We start from the raw sequence: 18,811 nt of genomic DNA, 5'->3' as shown, positions 1-18,811 counted from the left end.
ATTACTATGGAGCTTGCTTGCATTATTTTGCTTAGATCTATAACATAGTAAGCTTTTTAAGTTACAATTCCTTTTATAACTAAAGAAAGGAACCTCACCAACAATATGTCTAATTCTGTCATCTGACAATAACAATTTCCAATTATTTTGTATTATATCCCTTATATATCTGAAGTCAATACAAAAAGTGAAAGGTATCCTAACTGTGGATGCATTTTGTTTATTACTGACTGTCTCCATATTACCTTTCGAAAACCATGGTCTACTTCTTCCATTTCTCATGGATTTAATCTGCATCAATAGCTGTATAACATCCCTGGATCTATAACCATGATCTAGTAAATTATTTTCAGTTATTTTTAATTGATGCAGAAAATCATTACCTTTGCTGCAAAGTCTAGATGTTCTCAGGAGCTGATTATTCATAACATTCTTAAAAATATATTGGGGATGCATACTTCCCTTATCCAGTAGGGCATTCTTCCAACATGGCTTATGGTATAATGAGGTATTTATCATACCATCATTATCTACTCTCAATAAAATATGTAAAAACTCTATAGAAGCTGATGACGAATGAACTGTAAACTTTAAAAAATCAGTTGTGGATTTTAAATAAGTAGCAAAAGTATCCAATTGTTGTGCATCCCCTTTCCATAAAATGAACACATCATCTACAAATTTACAGTATAAACCTATACATGCTGACCACAAATTGCCATTGTTCAAAATATATTTCATCTCCTAATCAGCTAGAACCAAATTTGCATAGCTGTTAGCGCAGGGTGTGCCCATGGCAACACCCCAGCGCCGTAAGTGGAAGGTCTGTTCAAAAAGAAACATTATTTTCAAGTATAATACTTAAGTCGGCAAATATGGTCAATATGCTGCCTTTCCATATGTGCTGTCCTATCACTGAAGTCATGTATAAAACCTGGTCCAACATCATTAGGAGTAACAGTAAATAGGCTATTTACATCTAAAGTGACAAGAACAAGAAGTTATGTCTAACCATAACGTTCCATCTGTGTTGTAGATCTTTGTTCATTCATTACAGTTAGGACCTTGGTTCTGTCCTCGGAACCGATACACCCATTTCCCAGCTCGCGCAAGCCAAAAACTCACAGCTAAGACCTACCCATAATGCCCCTCTCCTAGTTACTCCAGACTGAGTTTGCCCACCCTAGATAAAAGATGTAGCAATAGAAAAGATAGTAGGAGGCTCTGTCTGAGCAAATACCCTAACCAGGAGTTCTTAAAGTACACCAGGGGTCCAGACAGTGGGAAGGAGGGCGGGAAGTAATGAATGAACAAAGATCTACAACACAGATGGAACGTTATGGTAAGACATAACTTCTTTATCTGATGTTGTAAATCTTTGTTCCCCAGCTACTTGAGTCCTGGATGGCCCTAAGGAAGGATATTCCTGAGAACCATAGAACCAAAAGATGCTCGTCCCCTGGAGGTCAAATCCAATTTGTAAGGAGATATAAAGGTATGAGATCTTGCCCAAGTGGCTGCTGCACATATATCATCTATAGAAGCTCTGGAATGAAAAGCTACAGAAGTAGCCATAAATCTGGTAGAATGAGCCTTCATTCTGGAAGGTAAGGATAGACTATTCTGTTGGTAGATAAAGGTAATGACGTTTCTAAGTCAAGAGGATAAAGTCACTTTGGAAACAGGTTTATCCAATCTGGGTCCTGCGAAGGCCACAAACAATTGATCTGTTTTCCTGAAAGATTTAGTCCTGTCCAAATAACAATGAAGCTGTCAGTGCACATCAAGGGTGTGCAAAAGGTACTCCCCCTCTATTAGAATGCCTTGGGGAGAAAACCGGCAGGTCAATAGACTGGTTAATGGAAAAGCCAGAAATGACCTTGGGCAAGAAAGAAGGGTCAGTATGAAGGAACACCTTATCCATGTGGAAGATCAAGTAAGGACTCTTGACACTCAAGGCCTGCAGCTCAGATACTCTTCTCGCTGAGGTAAGTGCTACTAGAAGTATGGTTTTCCATGACAAAAATGTCAAATCACATTAATCAAAGGGTTCGAAGGGAGAAACTGTGAGAGACTGAAGCACCAGAGTCAAGTCCCAGGGTTCTAAGGATGGCTTGACCGGAGGTTTAACATGCAATATTCCCTTCAAAAAGGTCTTGCATAGGCGGCGTGACATAATTGAAGAATTATCACGACCATTATGAAAACTGGTGAAAGCTGCTAAATGTACAGTGATCGTTGAAGCCGAGGCTCCTGCATGTAAAAAAAAAAAAAAAAAAAAAAAAAAAAAAAAAAAAAGAGTAGTCCGGTATTGTAGGATCTTTTGAATAGGCATAGAGAAAGGGTCTAAGTTCTGGTCTTTGGCCCAAATAGAGAACCTAGTCCATTTACAAGAATAAACTTTTCTAGTGGAAGGTTTGTGTGAGGCCAGAAGAATTTCACAAACAGGAGATGGGATGTCAGGCAGCCTGGCAATCATTGGAAGTGGAGGAACCAAGCTGTGACCTTGAGACTGTGCAGATTCAGATTAATTATTCCCTGAGGATGAGATCACAGGTCCTGGGAATGATCCAGAATCCACAGGCTGTGAATCAGATGAGGCCATAGAAATGTGAACCAGACTTGACGTGGCCAGTAGGGGGCAATGGAATCACTGCTTCTCAACCTCTGAGCTTTCTGGAGAAATTTTGGGATGATGGGAAATGGGGGAAAGGCATACAGAGGACCCGGGGGCCGATCATGCGTTACAGCGTCCCTTGGTGGTTCCCCCTGAGGGAGGATCAGGGCAAAATAGCTTCTGCATTTGTAATTTAGAGGGGAAGCAAACAGGTCGCAGCAAGGCTTGCCCCAGGTCTGGAAGATCCAATCTGCTGTTACAGGGTTGAGGGACCACTCGTGAGGCATCAGGATATTCCTGCTCAGATTGTCCTCAATAAGGATGGAACTCCCGGGAATGTGCGTTGCTATAATAAAGCGGTTGGAAACTATCGCCCAGTGCCAAATCCTCATGGCTTCCCGACACAGGGGGTAAGACCTGGTTCTGCCTTGCTTGTTGATATACCAGATGACTGACATGTTGTCTGAACTGCAATGGTCCACAAGGGATGGGATGCATGGAATGCTTGCAACGCTAAGAGAACTGCCTTTAGTTCCAGGACATTTATGTGCAAGTTGGCCTCCATGGGGGACCAGGTGCCTTGGACCATTTTTCCCTGGAAATGCCCCCCCCCCCCCCCCAACAGTGAAGCATCCATGGTCACAGTGGCCGTGGGCTGGGGAAGACAGAAAGGTCGACACCAAAGATTAGTTTGTGGCTTCATCCACCATAGCATTTCTTCCTTGTAACGGTTTGTAAGGATCATGTGGTTGAGTGGGTGAGTTAGCAACGACCACTGTGCGGAAAGGAGCCACTGCAGGATTCTCATGTGCAGTCTCGCCAGTCGTACCAACGTAATGGCAGCTGCCATGGAGCCCAAGAGTTCCAGTACAAGACATGCTGGTACATAGGTCTGAGGAAGAAGGTCTTGGATTTGGTGTCTTATTTTCAAAACCCTGTGAGGGGGGAAGAGAAGCTTGACAGGATGTTGTGTCGAAGACCACTCCAATAAATTCCAGTGACTTCGTTGGGGACATTTGAGATTTGTCTTTGTAGATTGTAATCCCCAAGCGGAGAGCGAGAGCTTGAGTGTAAGAGAGGCTGCGGACTAGAAGATTCCTGGTCGGAGCGGTAAGGAGCCAATCGTCTAGATAAGGAAACACCTGGAATCCTTGTAGTCGAAGATGAGCTACCACAACTGCCATACATTTGGTGAACACTCGGGGGGCTGTCGAGAGACCGAAGGGCAGTGCCCTGAACTGGTAGTGATTGGATCCCAGCCGGAGGTGGAGAAACCTCTGGGAGCAGTGATTCATCTTTATGTGGTAGTACATGTCCTGGAGGTCTATACAGCACATCCAGTTATCCCTCCCTAGGAAGGGAAGCATGGACTGTATCATGACCATCCGGAATTTTTGAGGTTTGATACATTTGTTCAATAGGCTGAGATCCAGGATTGGTCTCCAGTCCCCTGTCATTTTTGGCACTAAAAAAGGACCTCAAGTAAAACCCGGATCCTGTCTGGTCTGATGGGACTGGTTGGATGACTTTTCCTTAGCAGCTTTTCTATCTCCAAGGCTGCTAATTCCCTCTGATTGGGTGGTACATCGGGGATTTGTTTGACGGGTCTGGGAGTTAAGTCAAAAGCTATTTGGTAGCCTCTGGATATTATTCTCTGCACCCAAACATCGGTAGTAATAAGATGTCAGGCTGGTAGATGTAGAGAAAATCTATCCACGACAGCTTCCAGAGGGAAGCAATCGGGCCGCTGCTCAAGAGCGCTGGTAGGGTCTGCCGGAGAAAGAATTTCTAGTGCCCTGGTTACATGGACCCCCCTCAACCCAGAAAGGGACGTCTTCCATATGAGTTGCCCCCTCTGCCCCAGGAGGATTGATCACCATGAGTGTCACGAAAAAGGTCCTTGGGATTTCTTGAACCACATTTTTCCTCCCTTCTGGTTCCTGGAGTAGCACCTCTGGGGGTTGGAAAGGCGTATGCCCACATCAGACAAGGTCCTTCCATCTTTCTCACTACGTGTAAGTGTGTCTCATACTTCGGGTCCAAAAAGTGCAGATTCGGTGACAGGTGCATTGACGAAGAAGGATTTAAAGGAGTCTGCAAAGTCACACAACCGCATCCAAGCATTATGTCTAATGACAATGCCTGATGCGGCAGCTCGAGCTGCCCCCTCGGTGGAGTGAGATATCAAACGCACCAAGAGGTTTGAGATGGATTCAGTGGTGCCTAGCTGTGAGAAGACAGTATCACGCACCTCATCAGACAGTATCCCACCAAAGAGGAAGACATTTTGGAAATTAGGTCTCTTTGGAGACGAGGAAAGTGTGCCAGATAGTTCAGCGACCGAATGGTGAATGTCACTGAAGCATAGGTCCGTTTCCCTAGTCTGTTCATGGTACGGGACTCTCTGTTTGGAGGATGGACGGTGGAACTATTTTCTGCCAGTTCCCTCTTGTTGGCTGCCGCCACGACCATATAATCAACTGTCAACTGCTAGCACCAGTGGGGCTGGTCTTCAGATGTAGATAAAATTTTTGTCTGGCCTCAGAGGGACAGGTTCTATGTTGTCCGGGGCCTTCTAGGCACGCTGCACAATGAGTTTAACAAGGTCATCCGCTGGTGGGATCACCCAGGAAGTAGATGGCAGGGCATGGAAGGCCTGCAGGAACACCGATTCCTAACAAGGGTTATCGGACTTCCAGTCTCCCCGCTGCTTGAGGATTTCGAGAATGTCTCCGAATGAGATGTCATCTGGGGGAGACCGTGGGGACCATTCCCCCTCATCACAATCAGTGTATTCGGTGATAGATTCCTCCAGTGAATCAAGGTGCTTCCTCTTGCACCGTTTCTTCCAGGGTGGCTCCCCAGTGGGATCTTCTGAGGAGGACTCCAGAGAAGGGGTTCCCTTCAAAGAGGGTTCTTGCGACTCCCATGCCCGGGGTCTCAAAATAGAGGGTTGGGAGAGGAGCAAGAAAACTGGAAGCCATTGGAGCCGTGGACAGACGGTGCCAGCGAGAAAATAGGCGCTGGGCTAGATACCAAGGTAAGGACGGTCCAAGCACTGCTTCAGGAGAGGTTCCACTATAGCCGATGCAGCAAGGGCGGATGGTGCCGACAGGGAAAACATTGCTGTCGGACCCGAGACAGTATGCACCGGAGGTATCTTGTCCTTGGCAGGTATTCAAGTTTTGGAGCCGATGGAGCCGAAGAAACTGTTGGCACCGTGGCTGGGGATGGTGTCGAAGCAGGTACGGTCATCAGATCCGATGTCGGATCCAAGGACGGCACCGAAGTAAGTGGTGCCGAGGTCAGAGCCGAAATGGGGGTGAATATCATGGACGGAACTGATGGAGAAGAAACAAAGCCTGGTGCCAAAGAGGTATGCGCCAAGGAAGCACGGAGCTAAGTCGGTTCCGTAACTGACGGAGATGCAGGAACCGAGTGACTCCATTTGTCCTTATGTTTTTTGGTCTTTAGAGGGGGGAGACCTCCGACCCAGATAGAGCCTCCAAAAGGGTGCCTTGAGTAATCAATTTTTCCTTATTTTTTTTGGTCTTTGGTGGGGGTGAGACCTCCGACCCAGATAGAGCCTCCGAAAAAGGTGTCTTGAGTAAATCTTTTAAGATAAGTTTATTATTACGTTCTACTAGTGTACAATTACTAAAACAAGCACATAAGTCACAGTCAGCTTTAATATGATCCACGCCCAAACAGTAGACACAACGAACATGTGTATCTGAGTTAGGCATCTTACGTCCACACTTGTCACACTGTTTAAATCCCAACTTAGCTTTGTCTGATATAGAAAGGCAACAAGGCTATCCTATAGGAAAAATAAGGGAGAAAATACCAGTGATGTTATTTTAAAAAATACCACTAGTAGAAAGGAAAGGCCGGTCAAAGACAGGAGAGAGGGACAGTACCAATAAAGGTAAAAAATTAAATTACCAAGGAAAAGGGTAGGAAATAGGCTTAGGTTATAGGTGACAGTAAGAAAAGGCTAACTTGACTAAAAAATAAATAATTTTGAAGAGAAACTGTCTTAAAATTAACAACTTTCTACTTAGCTTTGAGAGAGATGGCTAGCACGTCTGACTAGGAACATGGCAAACGAGATCTGGAGTAACTAGGTGAGGGGCATTATGGGTAGGTCTTAGCTGAGAGTTTTTGGCTTGTGCGAGCTAAAAACGGCTGTATCGGTTCCGGGGATGGAACCAAGGTCCTAACTGTAATGAAAGAACAAAGATTTACAACATCAGATTAAATATTACATCATCACTCATTGTGTCCATACACTCATATAAATTGTTGTAAAAAGTGCGAGATGTCCCTTAGGACTGTAAACCTAGGCCTTACTACCCATGGGTTTCAGTTGTCCTTCAACCCATTTAGAAAGTGTTTGAGTAACCCAGCCTGAGCCATTAACTATAGGTTTTAATGGAAGCTTCACCAGTGATTTATGTATTTTGGGTAGCCCTGACGTACAAAAAATCCTTATCCACTATGAGGTAGTCATAAAGATCTTTCAAAATAACGGCAGACATTTAACAGCTCTAAGAGATCATTTCTTACACTACTAATGATCTCTTTTACCCTAGTTATATTCAATTGTATATATGTGTCTGCATCTGCCAGCATGTCATTTTTGGCTTCAAGATATGCCGAATAATCTAATATGACTACTGCACCTCCATTATCAGCCGGCTTTACTACAATATCCTTATTAGCAATAAAGTCATTCAGAGCTTGCTTTTCATCTAATCTTAAATTAAAGTGCCCTGCTCCATGCTGAGACATAAAATGTGCACTAATTTCACTCTCACAAACCTTTAAGAATGTCTCCATAACTGGTTATGAGACAGGCATAAAGGTACTGGGTTTTTTATACTTATTATATTCACTGTCAACTGCATTTGAAAACATATAACTTAAATTAACATTTCTAGCAAACTGACGCAAACCCAGTATCACATCATGCTACTCACTAGGTGTAGCTGGCACAAAAGATAGGCCTTTAATCAAAACACTAATTTGTATTTCAGTTAATCATTTATGAGAAAGATGAAATATTAATTGTGCTGTTCCTACATCGGACTGTCCACTGAGAGCTTCCTCTTCTTGCAAGTACTGCTGGACAATCTCCTCCTCCTGTTGTTCTGTGGCATTCTCACTTGTAATGGCAGTCGAGTGAGAAGGGGTAAAAAAGTTGCGTTAAGTTTCGGTCTCGCTCCCATCTCCGTATTCCTGGTGGTTTGTTCAGAAAAATTAAATGAAGTAGGCAAAACATTGTCTGGCTTAGTCCCAGGCACTCCATCTGGCTCATGGACTGTGACAGCATCTGCTACGTCTGATTCTGACATGGTGAACTTCGTACGATCATCACCTGATGAATCCTGACCAATCACAGGTGCAGAGGGCATATTACTGACATTCAAAGTCTTGGTATCCTATTTTCGTAAAGAATTCACTTGCTTAGAGACCATATTCAATTCACCAGCATTTGTAGTGACATTCAAGCTGGTATGTAAACTAGATGTTATAACATTAGTATCTCTCTTCAGCCACATAAATATGTGCCCAATAATAAAGTCAGCATAGTCCCTCTGTAGCTTTCTGGTTTTTATACGTTGTAACTTAGTCATACAGTGAAACATTACAGAACAGGCATCAAGTTTTTCTGTACACCTTACTTCTGGATAGTCCCTTGAGATCTCTATTTGTATTTCCGCTAAACATTTTCATAGGTTCATAGGTAGATACTAGGTTATCAGCCCAAGGGCCTACGTAAGCCTAGCCAACAAGGTTCCCTGGCTTACGCCACCCAAGAAAGTTATTTTCCTGTGCCATTGTCGAGCAGAGACACAGAAGTAATCCCCGGGGTGTATTTCCTATTTCCCATCCACTCATCAAGATTTTTCTTGAAGAGTGCTAATGAAGAACTTTGCTTGACATAGATGGGTAGCCTGTTCCAGAGTATGGGAAGTCTCTGGGACAGGAATCTATCCCTCCAGCATGTCCTGTTTATTGTGGTGACAAGGTTTAGGTCCCTAGAGCATGTAGCTCGGAAGGACTGGGATTTTTTTAGGTGGAGCATGTCCAACAGCTCTGGGTTTGACATAGCTTTATATGTTAGGCAGAGATCACCTCAGAGTAGGCAATATGCTACGGAGTAAAGCTGGAGTTTTTTGAGGCGGTCAGTGTAGGGCATTTGTTTGAGGTCAGTAATCCCCTTTGTGAGGTACTTCTGTGGCCTTTCCAGTTGCTGCAGATGTCTTGTGAGGTACAATCCAAAAGGGGCATTGTAATCTATAATGGGTCTAATGAGTGTCGAGTAGAGGGGAACAATGACCTCTTTTTTCCTGGATGAGAACCCTTTTATGATGAGGTGTGCCACGTAGAAGAACTTCCTGACTATTGTGGCAATGTGACTATCAAAGGAGAGACTACTGTCCACCTGGGTCCCAAGGTTTCTTATCATGCATTCGGTGTTAAGTAGATTGCTGCCTATGTGATAGTTCATGGGTACAGAGTTTTTATCAAAGGGGATGACGCTGCACTTTTTGGCATTGAGCTTGAGGCCATGGCTTTGACACCAGGCATCTGTCTCAGTGAGGACCTTTTGTAGGATGCCCACATCGTTAGGAGTTTCCATTATAGCTCCTAGTTTGCAGTCATCTGCGAACTTCGTTAGCCAAATACCTTCTGTGTTAGCCTGTACTTCAGAGAAGTAGATACCAAACAGGAGAGGACCCAGGACTGAACCCTGTGGTACTCCACTTGTCACTGGTCTGAAGTCAGATTTGGAGTCTGCTACTTTCACAGTGTGGGTTCTGTCAGTGAGCCAGTTGGCAACCCATCTTGTGACATAGGGATTTATATCTAGTTTAGTGGGTTTATCTATAATTCCAGAGTGGGGGATGGTGTCGAAAGCCTTGGCAAGATCTAGATAGGCTGTGTGAACCACCTTACCCTTGTCCACGGCTTTGGTGACTGCTTCAAAGAAGTCTATCAGGTTTAGGAGACATGATCTGCCTTTTACAAACCCAAACTGGGTAGGGTCCAGAGTTTGGAGATTACCAATGTCTTTGTTTATAAGTTCCATGAGGATACATTCCATGCCCTTTCAGACCAGGCTCGTCACGCTAATGGGGAGGTAGTTCCCAGGGTCCGTGGTGGCTCCCTCCTTGTGGAGTGGGATAACCGTTGCTGTGCGCCATTCAGCAGGCACAAAGCCTAAGGTGAGGCTATGATTGAACATGGTACTTAGGTGGGGTGCCAGTTCGTTCTGTAGTTCATGTAGAACACAGCCTGGGATGTTGTCTGGTCCCATGGATGCTGTGTTCTTGGCTTTGGAGAGTGTGGTTTTTATCTGTGCAGCCGTGATTACAGGAACTTTGCATTCTTCCGGTACATAGATGGGCTCTTTAGGGGGTGAAAGGGGGGTAAAGTTAGCACTGACCCTATCTGCCAGGATGTTGGCAATATCAATTGGGTCTGTATATTTAGTGCCATTGTGTTGCAACTCAGAGCAGATCGGAGTGTTGCCATTGAGATTCCTGACATAGCTATAGAATGCTTTGTGGTTGTCTTTAGAACCAGTGGCGATTTTGTTTTCGTAACTAGCTTTGGAGGATTTTATCAGGGATTGCAGCTTCTTACTGAGGCTGACTAGGGAGCTCCTCCACTCGTGGGATTTTACTCTCTTTTGCAACAGTTTTTTCCTTCTGTTGTACAGTTTGTTTATGGCAGGGGACCACCAGATTGGCTTCCTTTTTTTGGAGGACAGCGTCTTGGTTCTGTTTGGGATAGCACGATCCATGCACTCATGTAAGTGCTTATAAAGTGCAATTGTGTAGGATTCAGTAGTCGTAACTGTATTGTCCATCTGCATGGGTGTCATGAAGTTCACCACTTCTGTCTTAAGAAGCATGAAGTTGGATTTGGAGAAATTTTTTACCATGGTTTCCTTAATGGGGGCAGGATGTGGATATCTAGGGTAATTAGCTTATGGTCGGATCGGACCAATGAGGCGTTGACTTCAGGTGTGGAACACCGGTCACTCATGTTGGTAATGACTAGATCTAGGATACTGCTGCCCCTGGTGGGGGTGTGGATAAGTTGATCCAGGGCATTGGAGTTTATGAATTCCAGAAAGCGTTGAGTGAAGGAATTGGTACAGGAGTAGTTTTCCCAGTTAATGGTGGGGTAGTTGAAATCACCCATTATTAGGGTGTTTGGTCAAACCCTAATATTTTCCAGTACATCAAGAAAAGAGGAGTGGGAATCCTGGGGCATGGTGGATGATCTGTAGCAAGCTACAATTTGGATTGCAGTTTTGCCCAGAGTTAGTTGCACTTGGATAACCTCGGCTGCATTATGCTGAGCAACTAGCCTGGAGGTGTGGATATCCTTAATGAATATGGACACACCTCCGCCTTTGGTGTTCCAGTCCAGGTTACATGGCAGAAAGGTGTGGTATGAGTTATAGCCTGGTAGTGCAGGGTTGCTTTCTGGAGCCTTGAACCAGGTCTCAGTCACTGCAAAGATATCGATGTTCTCCATTTTAAGGAGTGCCTCGAGTGAGTGCATTTTGAGATTTAGACTTCTAGCACTGAGTAGCATCACCCTCAGTTTTTGCTTGCCTGTTCCTGTTACGGTGGTGAATTTGTCATTTGAACCTTGCTGCATCAGTAGATTTGAAGTTCTTATCCTGGAAGACAGCTTTCCTTGTGGCCATTACTTCGGCCAGGAGAGTTTCTGAGATTCAAGCTTTGTCTGCCGTGCCTCCTTACTTGATCTTTCATAAAGACAGGGTCTCGCTCCGCACGCAATGGTGATTCAGTCCTATTGTCGATAGAAAGAAGTTATATACTCACCATAACGTTCCATCTGAGTAGTTATACTTAATTTTCTGCAACCTGTGGGTATTCGGATCCATATCGGATCCGAGCCGGCAACTTTTTCAAGCATCTGCTCCAAGCGCCTCCCCCTTACCCATAATCCCTCACATCTCCTACCTTCCCTCAGATCAAGTTTGCCACTATCCAAACTATCAGCAACTCAATGACATCACTAACCTAGAGCAGGTTCAGGGGAAGGACGGCGGGACGGCTGCAGAAAATGAAGCATAACTTACTCAGATAGAATTTATCTGAAGTAGTTAACTTCATTTATCTGCAACCTGTGGGACAGAGTCCCCAGCTACCAAAACTCCTGGGAGGCCCTCATGGAAGGATATTCCTGAGCACCGCAGAGCCAAAGGATGCTCTCACTCTAGAGATCAAATCCAACTTATAATGAGGAATGAATGTATGTGACCTTGCCCAGGTCGCTGCTGCACAGATATCATCCAGTGAAACCCTAGACTAAAAAGCAGCAGAAGTCGCCATAGATCTGGTAGAATGAGCTTTAACAGGACCAGGCGGGGACAGACCTTTGCCCTTACAGACTTGCAGTATACACATACTTGTGTAATCCATCTAGCTAAGGAGACCTTGGATATGGCTTTGCCCAAAAAGGGTCTAGAAAAGGACACAAATAACTGGTCAGACTTACGAAAGGGTTTAGTTCTGTGTAAATAGAAACAAAGCTGCCTATGAGCATATAGCAAATGCAGTTTATATTCACCCTTGTTCTGGAAATTTAGAAAGAAAAATAGGCAGGTTAATCATCTGATTAATGATTTATTCAGAAGCAATTTTCAGTAAGAAGGAAGGGTTCGTGCAGAATGAGACCCTGTCTTTATGAAAGATCAAGTAAGGGGGCACTGCAGACAAAGTTTGAATCTCAGAAACTCTCCTGGCCGAAGTAAGGGCCACTAGGAAAGCTGTCTTCCAGGATAAGAACTTCAAATCTACTGATGCTGCAGGCTCAAAGGGAGGAGCAACTAACACCTGCAGAACTAGGGTAAGGTCCCAAGGAGGGACTGAGTCCTTAACCGGAGGGCGTAAAAGAAGGGTGCCTTTCAGAAAAACTTTACACAGTCTCAAAGTGGCCAGAGCATTCATATTTTTGCCGACGTGAAAATTAGAGATGGCCGCTAGTAGCACTTTTACAGTGGAGGAACTAGCCCCTTGTTGGAAAATATTGGCCAAAAACTCCAACACTGCAGGAACCAGGGCTGTAAAGGGATCTAGGTTCCTCTGAGAAGCCCAAATAGAGAAACATTTCCATTTGCTGAGGTAAATCTTCCTAGTGGAAGCCTTGTGGGATGCCACCAAAATAGTCTTTACTGAAGATGACAGATCGGGAGTCCTAACAATCAGGGGAACTGGAGCAACCAAGTCATCAGCTTGAGGCTGTCCAGGTTGGGCGGACAGGTGCTCGAGGGATGAGAGATGAGATCCGGGCAAGGATCCAGGATCCCAGGAGGAGTTAGAATATGAGACCAGAATCACACCTGACGAGGCCAGAACAGGGCAATGTGGATCACTTTGCACCCCAGTCAGCAAGCTTTCTGAAGAAACTTCGGAATGAGAGGTAACGGGGGATAAGCATACAGTAAGCCGGGAGGCCAAGCATGGATGAGAGGGTCTTTGGGGGAGTCCCCTGGCGAGGGGATCAGAGCGAAGAACTCGCTGCACTTCGCATTGGAAGAGAATGCAGCAAGGCTGACCCCACGCAAGGAAGATCTCCTCCGCTATCGATTGTTTCAGAGACCACTCGTATGGCATTAGAACAACCCAACTCAATCTGTCCGCTAAAATGATGGAGTGTCCCGGGATGTGCATTGCAATCAGAAACCGACTGGTGGAGATCGCCCACTCCCACACTCTCATAGCCTTGCGACAGAGAGGGTAAGATCTGGTTCCCCCCTGTTTGTTGATGTACCAGACAACAGACATGTTGTCTAACTGAACTGCAATCATCCCCGTGGGAAGAACAGCGTGAAAGGCTTGCAAAGCTAAAAGCACTGCCCTCATCTCCAGAACACTGATATGCAATCTGGTCTCGGTCTGGGACCATGTGCCTTGGACCATCCTCCCCAAATAGTGCCCCCCCACCCGAACTGGGAGGCATCCATGGTCACTGTGGCTTGGGCTGTGGGTGCTATGAAGGGTCATCCTGCCAAGATTTCCAGCGATTGGAGCCACCAGAGAAAAGATGCCTTGCAGGCTTTGCTGATTCGAATTGGATAGTCCATGGGGAGGTCTAGCCAAGACCAGAGTCCACTGAAGCACCCGCATGTGAAGGTGCGCACAGGGAAGGATCGAGATTGCTGCGGCCATGGAGCCTAGGGCTCAGAGAACGTCGCCTGCCATTGGCAGCCTGGGGCCAAGGATCACTGATACATGGGCCCATAGGCTCTGAACCCTGTCTCGAGTTAGAAAGACTTTCAATTGGAGGGTGTCCAGCCGTGCCCCTATAAATTCCAAGATCTGTACTGGGTTCAAGAGGGACTTGGAGACATTGATGGTAATCCCTAGGTTGACTGCAAGATATAGGAAGGAGTGTCTGGCCATGCAAAGAAGACGCTTGGTGGCAGCAGCGAGGAGCCAAACATCATGGTAAGGAAACCCCTGAATTCCCTGAAGCCTCAGGTGAGCTGCTACAACTGCCTTAACCTTGGTAAACACCCTGGGGACTGTGGTGAGACCGAAGGGTAGGGCTCTGAACTGGAAATGACTGACTCCCAACCGGAAGCGAAGGAATCTCCTGGAGCTTCTGTGAATTTTGATATGGTAGTAAGCGCCCTGGAGGTCTATCGAGCACATCCAATCGCATTCTCGGAGATAAGGTAGAATGGACTGCAGGGTGACCATCCGGAATTTCTGCTTGGCTACAGTCAGGTTCAGGGTTGTAGGTCCAATATGGGCCTGAGGCCCCCCGTCTTTTTTGGCACTAAAAAAACCTGGAGTAAACACCTAATCCGGACTGATCTGGGGGGGGGGCGGTTCAATGGCTCGTTTGCGAAGCAGCTTTGAAATCTCTTGCGCTTCCGCCTCCTTTTGACCAGGTGGAACATCCAGGAGGTGCTTTGGTTGGAGGGGAAGGGTAACAAACGGGATGGAGTAGCCTCTGGATATTATTTGAAGCACCTAACGGTCTGCCGTAATGGACTCCCAAGTGGTTAGGTGCAATGATAATCTTCCCCCGACTTGTCTCCAGAGTAGGACAGTCGGGCAACCCCTCAGGGCTGCTGCGTGGGTCTGTCCGGGAAGGTCTCCCTAGACCCCAAATTCCTCGGCTCCCCTCTGCCTCTGGGGTGGCATCTGCCTTGTCCCCCTCTGCCTCTAGGGGGCGAGTTGTCCTGAGAGTCCCGGGAAAACTGTGATTTTCGGAACCACATCTTCTTTTGCCCTCTCTGACTCCTAGAAAAGGATATTTGAGGGCTAGAGAAGCGGACTCCGACGGCAGACAGAGTCTTCCCATCCTTCTCGCTTTGGACCAGAGTGTCACTTACTGTCTTCCCGAACAGGGAAGAACCATCGAAGGGAGCATTTGTGAATGACACCTTGAAGGGGTCTGCGAATTGACATAGTCTGAGCCAAGCGTGTCGCCTCACAGCTACGCCAGTCCCAGCCACCCTAGCTGCTCCTTCCGTGGCATGGGAAAGAAGACGCATGGACGTGTTTGATACAAATTTAAGAGCTGGCGTTTTCGTGGAGAATAATCCCTTGTCATCCTGCTACAAAGACTCTGGGAGCGATAAAGCAAACTCGGAGACTAGGGGTCTCTGAAGTCGTATGACATGAGCCAAATAATATATCGCTCAAATGGAAAATGTCACTGAAGAAAATACTTACTTCCAAACTGATCCACCACCCTAGACTCCTTGTCCGGAGGGTAGACCGAGGAACTTTACTGTGCCAGTTCCCTCTTGGTGACAGCTGCAACCACCATAGCATCCACTGGGGATCCCTTGTACCAGGCCTGTCTGTCTGAGGGCGGAGAAAGGATCCTGTCCGGGTGTTTTGGTATTGGCCCTATGGTGTCAGGCTCTTTCCATGCCCGTGTGGTAAGAAGATCCACTAATGGATCCGCAGGAGGGGCCACCCAGGATGTAGATGGGCCCGTGCCAAAGGCCTCCAGGAATACTGACTCATCCATAGAGGGTTTTGGGGCTGACCAACCTCCCCTCTGGTGGAGGATCTCCATGATGTCTCCAAAGGAGACATCCTCGGGAGGTGACCTGGGGGAACTCTCTCCTTCATCTAAGTCAGTATCTTCTGTCAGGGACTCGGGGGAGTCCAAATGCCTCCTTTTACACGTGTACTTACGGGACCCTCTTCAGACGGACTCTCTGAAGAGGGCTCGTGAGTCACAGGGGGGGGGGTTCCACTATGGGATCAACCTGGGGTTCCTCTAGCATGGGCTATCCCTGGGACAAGCTGAAGGGAGTCGTGACCAAATTCACAGGAGCCTTGGCGGAGTCCAAGGAAATAGGCTGGGGTCTCGATCCTTGGGAGAGAACCCTCTCCACCACGTCGAACGCCGATGGAGAGCACACCTCCTTAGCAACCAACAAGGAGGAAGCTCTCCCCGGCTCCGCTGTGAGGATTGCGGCCGAGGCAGAAGTAGCTGGGGTTCTGAGGTTCCGAAGGAATGGCTCAGATCCGGCAAAGTCGGAGCCGAAGACACCTCCATCCCCTCGGATCAGACTCCCCGTTCTCGGCCCCAAAAGTTGCTTGGATCCAAACAGGTCTGATCCGAGGAACTCAAGGTAATCGTCGGCATTGAGGTTGGAGGAACCGTCAGCGCCGAACCCCCAGCTCCTCAGATCCATAAACCCCAAAACCACAGGCCGGATCGGGGAAGGAGAAATTGGATGAAAGAAGGGCATGGAGGTCCCCTCTCCGGCTGGAGAGGGGCCTGGTAAGACTCCCATTTGGATTTGGGTCCGAATGAACTTCCTCATCATCCTATCCATATCTAACTCTGACAGACTCTGAGTCAAGCTCGGGAAGGCGACCGACTTGGATCTGGCTGGTCGGTGCGACGACCTAGATAAAGGCCTCGAGTCCAAGGGCTCCATCGGTTCCAGGGAGAACCTCGAGGATTGGAGCCGAGGAGATGTAGTCCTAATCACTTTGGAAGGTGGGCTAGGGAACGGCTCCCTCTCTGGAGGCTGCTTGTGCTGCCTATCCACTCTCTTCTCTTTGTCCTTCTTTTCCTTTCCTTTAGTCCCCCCTTCAACAGGCCTAGTGGGAGGTTGAGTCCCAGCCTGAGGGGGGGGGGGTTGATCAGTTACTGGAAGAGCCGAGGATGCCGTGTCTAAGGCAGAAACTGGCAGAAGGCCCTTAGCTACCAGCTTTGCCTTCCTTTCTTTTAGGGCCCTATCGTTGAACTCCTCACACACACTACACTGTAATGAAAGATGGGGAACACCCAGACAAATAACACACAGAGTGTGGCCATCAGCCGGTGAAAGCTTATGGCCACACTGTGCATTTTTTAAAAGTAGGTTTTGGCTGCTCAGCCATACTATAAACCCACTCAACCAAAACTTAACCCAACACTACAACACACACACTAAAGTCGGGGAAGGCCTACTTTATTACAACTTTTACAAAAGAAATGACGAACAGCAAAGGGGAGGATAAGGTTAACTTTACTTACTATACCCAACTTGGAGCTAAAGAGATCACGATGCTGATGCATGAAGCGGCAAACGACATCTGAGAGAAGGTAGGAGATGTGAGGGATTATGGGTAAGGGGAGGAGCTTGGAGCAGGTGCTTGAAAAAGTTGCAGGCTCGGATCCGATATGGATCCGAATACCCACAGGTTGCAGATAAATTAAGTTAACTACTTCAGATTTTCATTTTATATCCAGAAACCATAGTTGATGGTAATCTAATTACACCTCACTGCTTTCTGCCATGTATCTCCTTGTGAAGAACAGAGAATCAATAGAACCAACAAACAGCACCAAGGAGAATAATAGCCCCACCGTAGAATGAACCAGATAAAAATACGTACAAAACAACACCAGGACAACCACGGCAAAGGTGGTTGCCATGGTGTTGTAATCTACAGAGTTAGTATTTCCATGGCCTTCAACAGTTACTAGTTCTGCAAGATAAAACTGACCAGTGTTCCTTAAATGAGCCAACCTGCAGTATCAGTCAAATGACCTGTCCCAGCAAATATAACAATGGCCACTGTTTATGATCACAAAACAGTGCTATGCTCATGGGCATTTTCTATAGAGGCATGGCAAATACCACTGTCTTCAGAGAATACCTACCCATGCTAGTGGATATGGTTGTCATCTCTGGTGCCTTCACAGTGCCTGTTGCCTGTGTTGGTGTATCCACTGCCACTTCAAGAACTCGGATGGTCTCACGGCCTGACATTACAATCACCTAAAATTGAAATGAAAACCATAAAATGAACTTGATGCTAGCTACAGGAAGTGTTAGCATACCCACAAACCTACACACCCAAATGTTGTACTCATTACCAATAATAATTCTAGTGATAACCCAAATCAGTATTTATGCCCAAGAATCATTTTCACTTGAGACTTACTTGACAGCCTAACTCAAAGAACTCAAGTCAATGGGTATAATGTTTCATTCATACACTGTTGCAAGCATACCAAAATCACAAACAGGCTATTAATGGTAATCTACTGAGATTCAGGCAAATGTACTTTAATCAAAAATGCCTTGTTGATCCATTGGGAGAAAAAAGTCACAACAATAAATGCAACCTTGTGCTACCTGGACAGGAACATAACAATGTAAGACTGATGGCATTTTCAAAATATCCAATGTAAGATGACTTACTAATACTATTCTACAGCCCCTTAAGCCTTGACATTGGTTTGTCAGTTGTGTATTTGCTCCTTAAAAATAACTGAAGCCTAGCTAAATATCCCACTGGTCCTCCTCTAGTTATTAATGGAGACATCCCACTATCTACAAAAATGTGTCATATAAAAGGAACTTTAAGTGGACCATACAGACTAAATCTGCAAATATTAAGAATGAATGTTAGAAAGCCACACAGAACAATGCATACAAATGCAGTGCAGTGACAGTGTTGGCACTGCAGCCTATATCACCCAAATTCACAACGTAATTAAAATGAAAATAAATCATGAATCCATAGTCTAAGTGTTACAGCTACCTTAAGACAGCTCCCCTTCTTTCATCCTTAACCATCAAGGCACCCAAAAAGCCTCGGGTGCCTGAATAACGTGGCCTACACCGTTACACTAGCAATTGATTTTACCTGTCCACAACTCACT

At 46.1% G+C, this 18,811-nt stretch overlaps 1 protein-coding gene across 2 annotated transcripts in view; it reads right to left on the bottom strand.

Annotated features, from left to right (window-relative positions):
• Window positions 1-18,811, bottom strand: part of POU6F1 (POU class 6 homeobox 1) — a 438,794-nt gene that overhangs the window by 290,761 nt on the left and 129,222 nt on the right. For both annotated transcript variants that reach the window (XM_044083449.1, XM_044083450.1), the window contains exon 4: window positions 17,804-17,921. In XM_044083449.1, the coding sequence (XP_043939384.1) occupies window positions 17,804-17,921 (118 nt within the window). The remainder of the gene's footprint in view (window positions 1-17,803; window positions 17,922-18,811) is intronic.

This window comes from Protopterus annectens, chromosome 9.part0 (genome assembly GCF_019279795.1).
Source record: "Protopterus annectens isolate FY-2018-M chromosome 9.part0, PAN1.0, whole genome shotgun sequence".
Classification (NCBI taxonomy): domain Eukaryota; kingdom Metazoa; phylum Chordata; order Ceratodontiformes; family Protopteridae; genus Protopterus; species Protopterus annectens.
The sequence above is the reverse complement of the archived record's forward strand: the minus strand, read 5'-3'. Positions and strand labels throughout refer to the sequence as shown.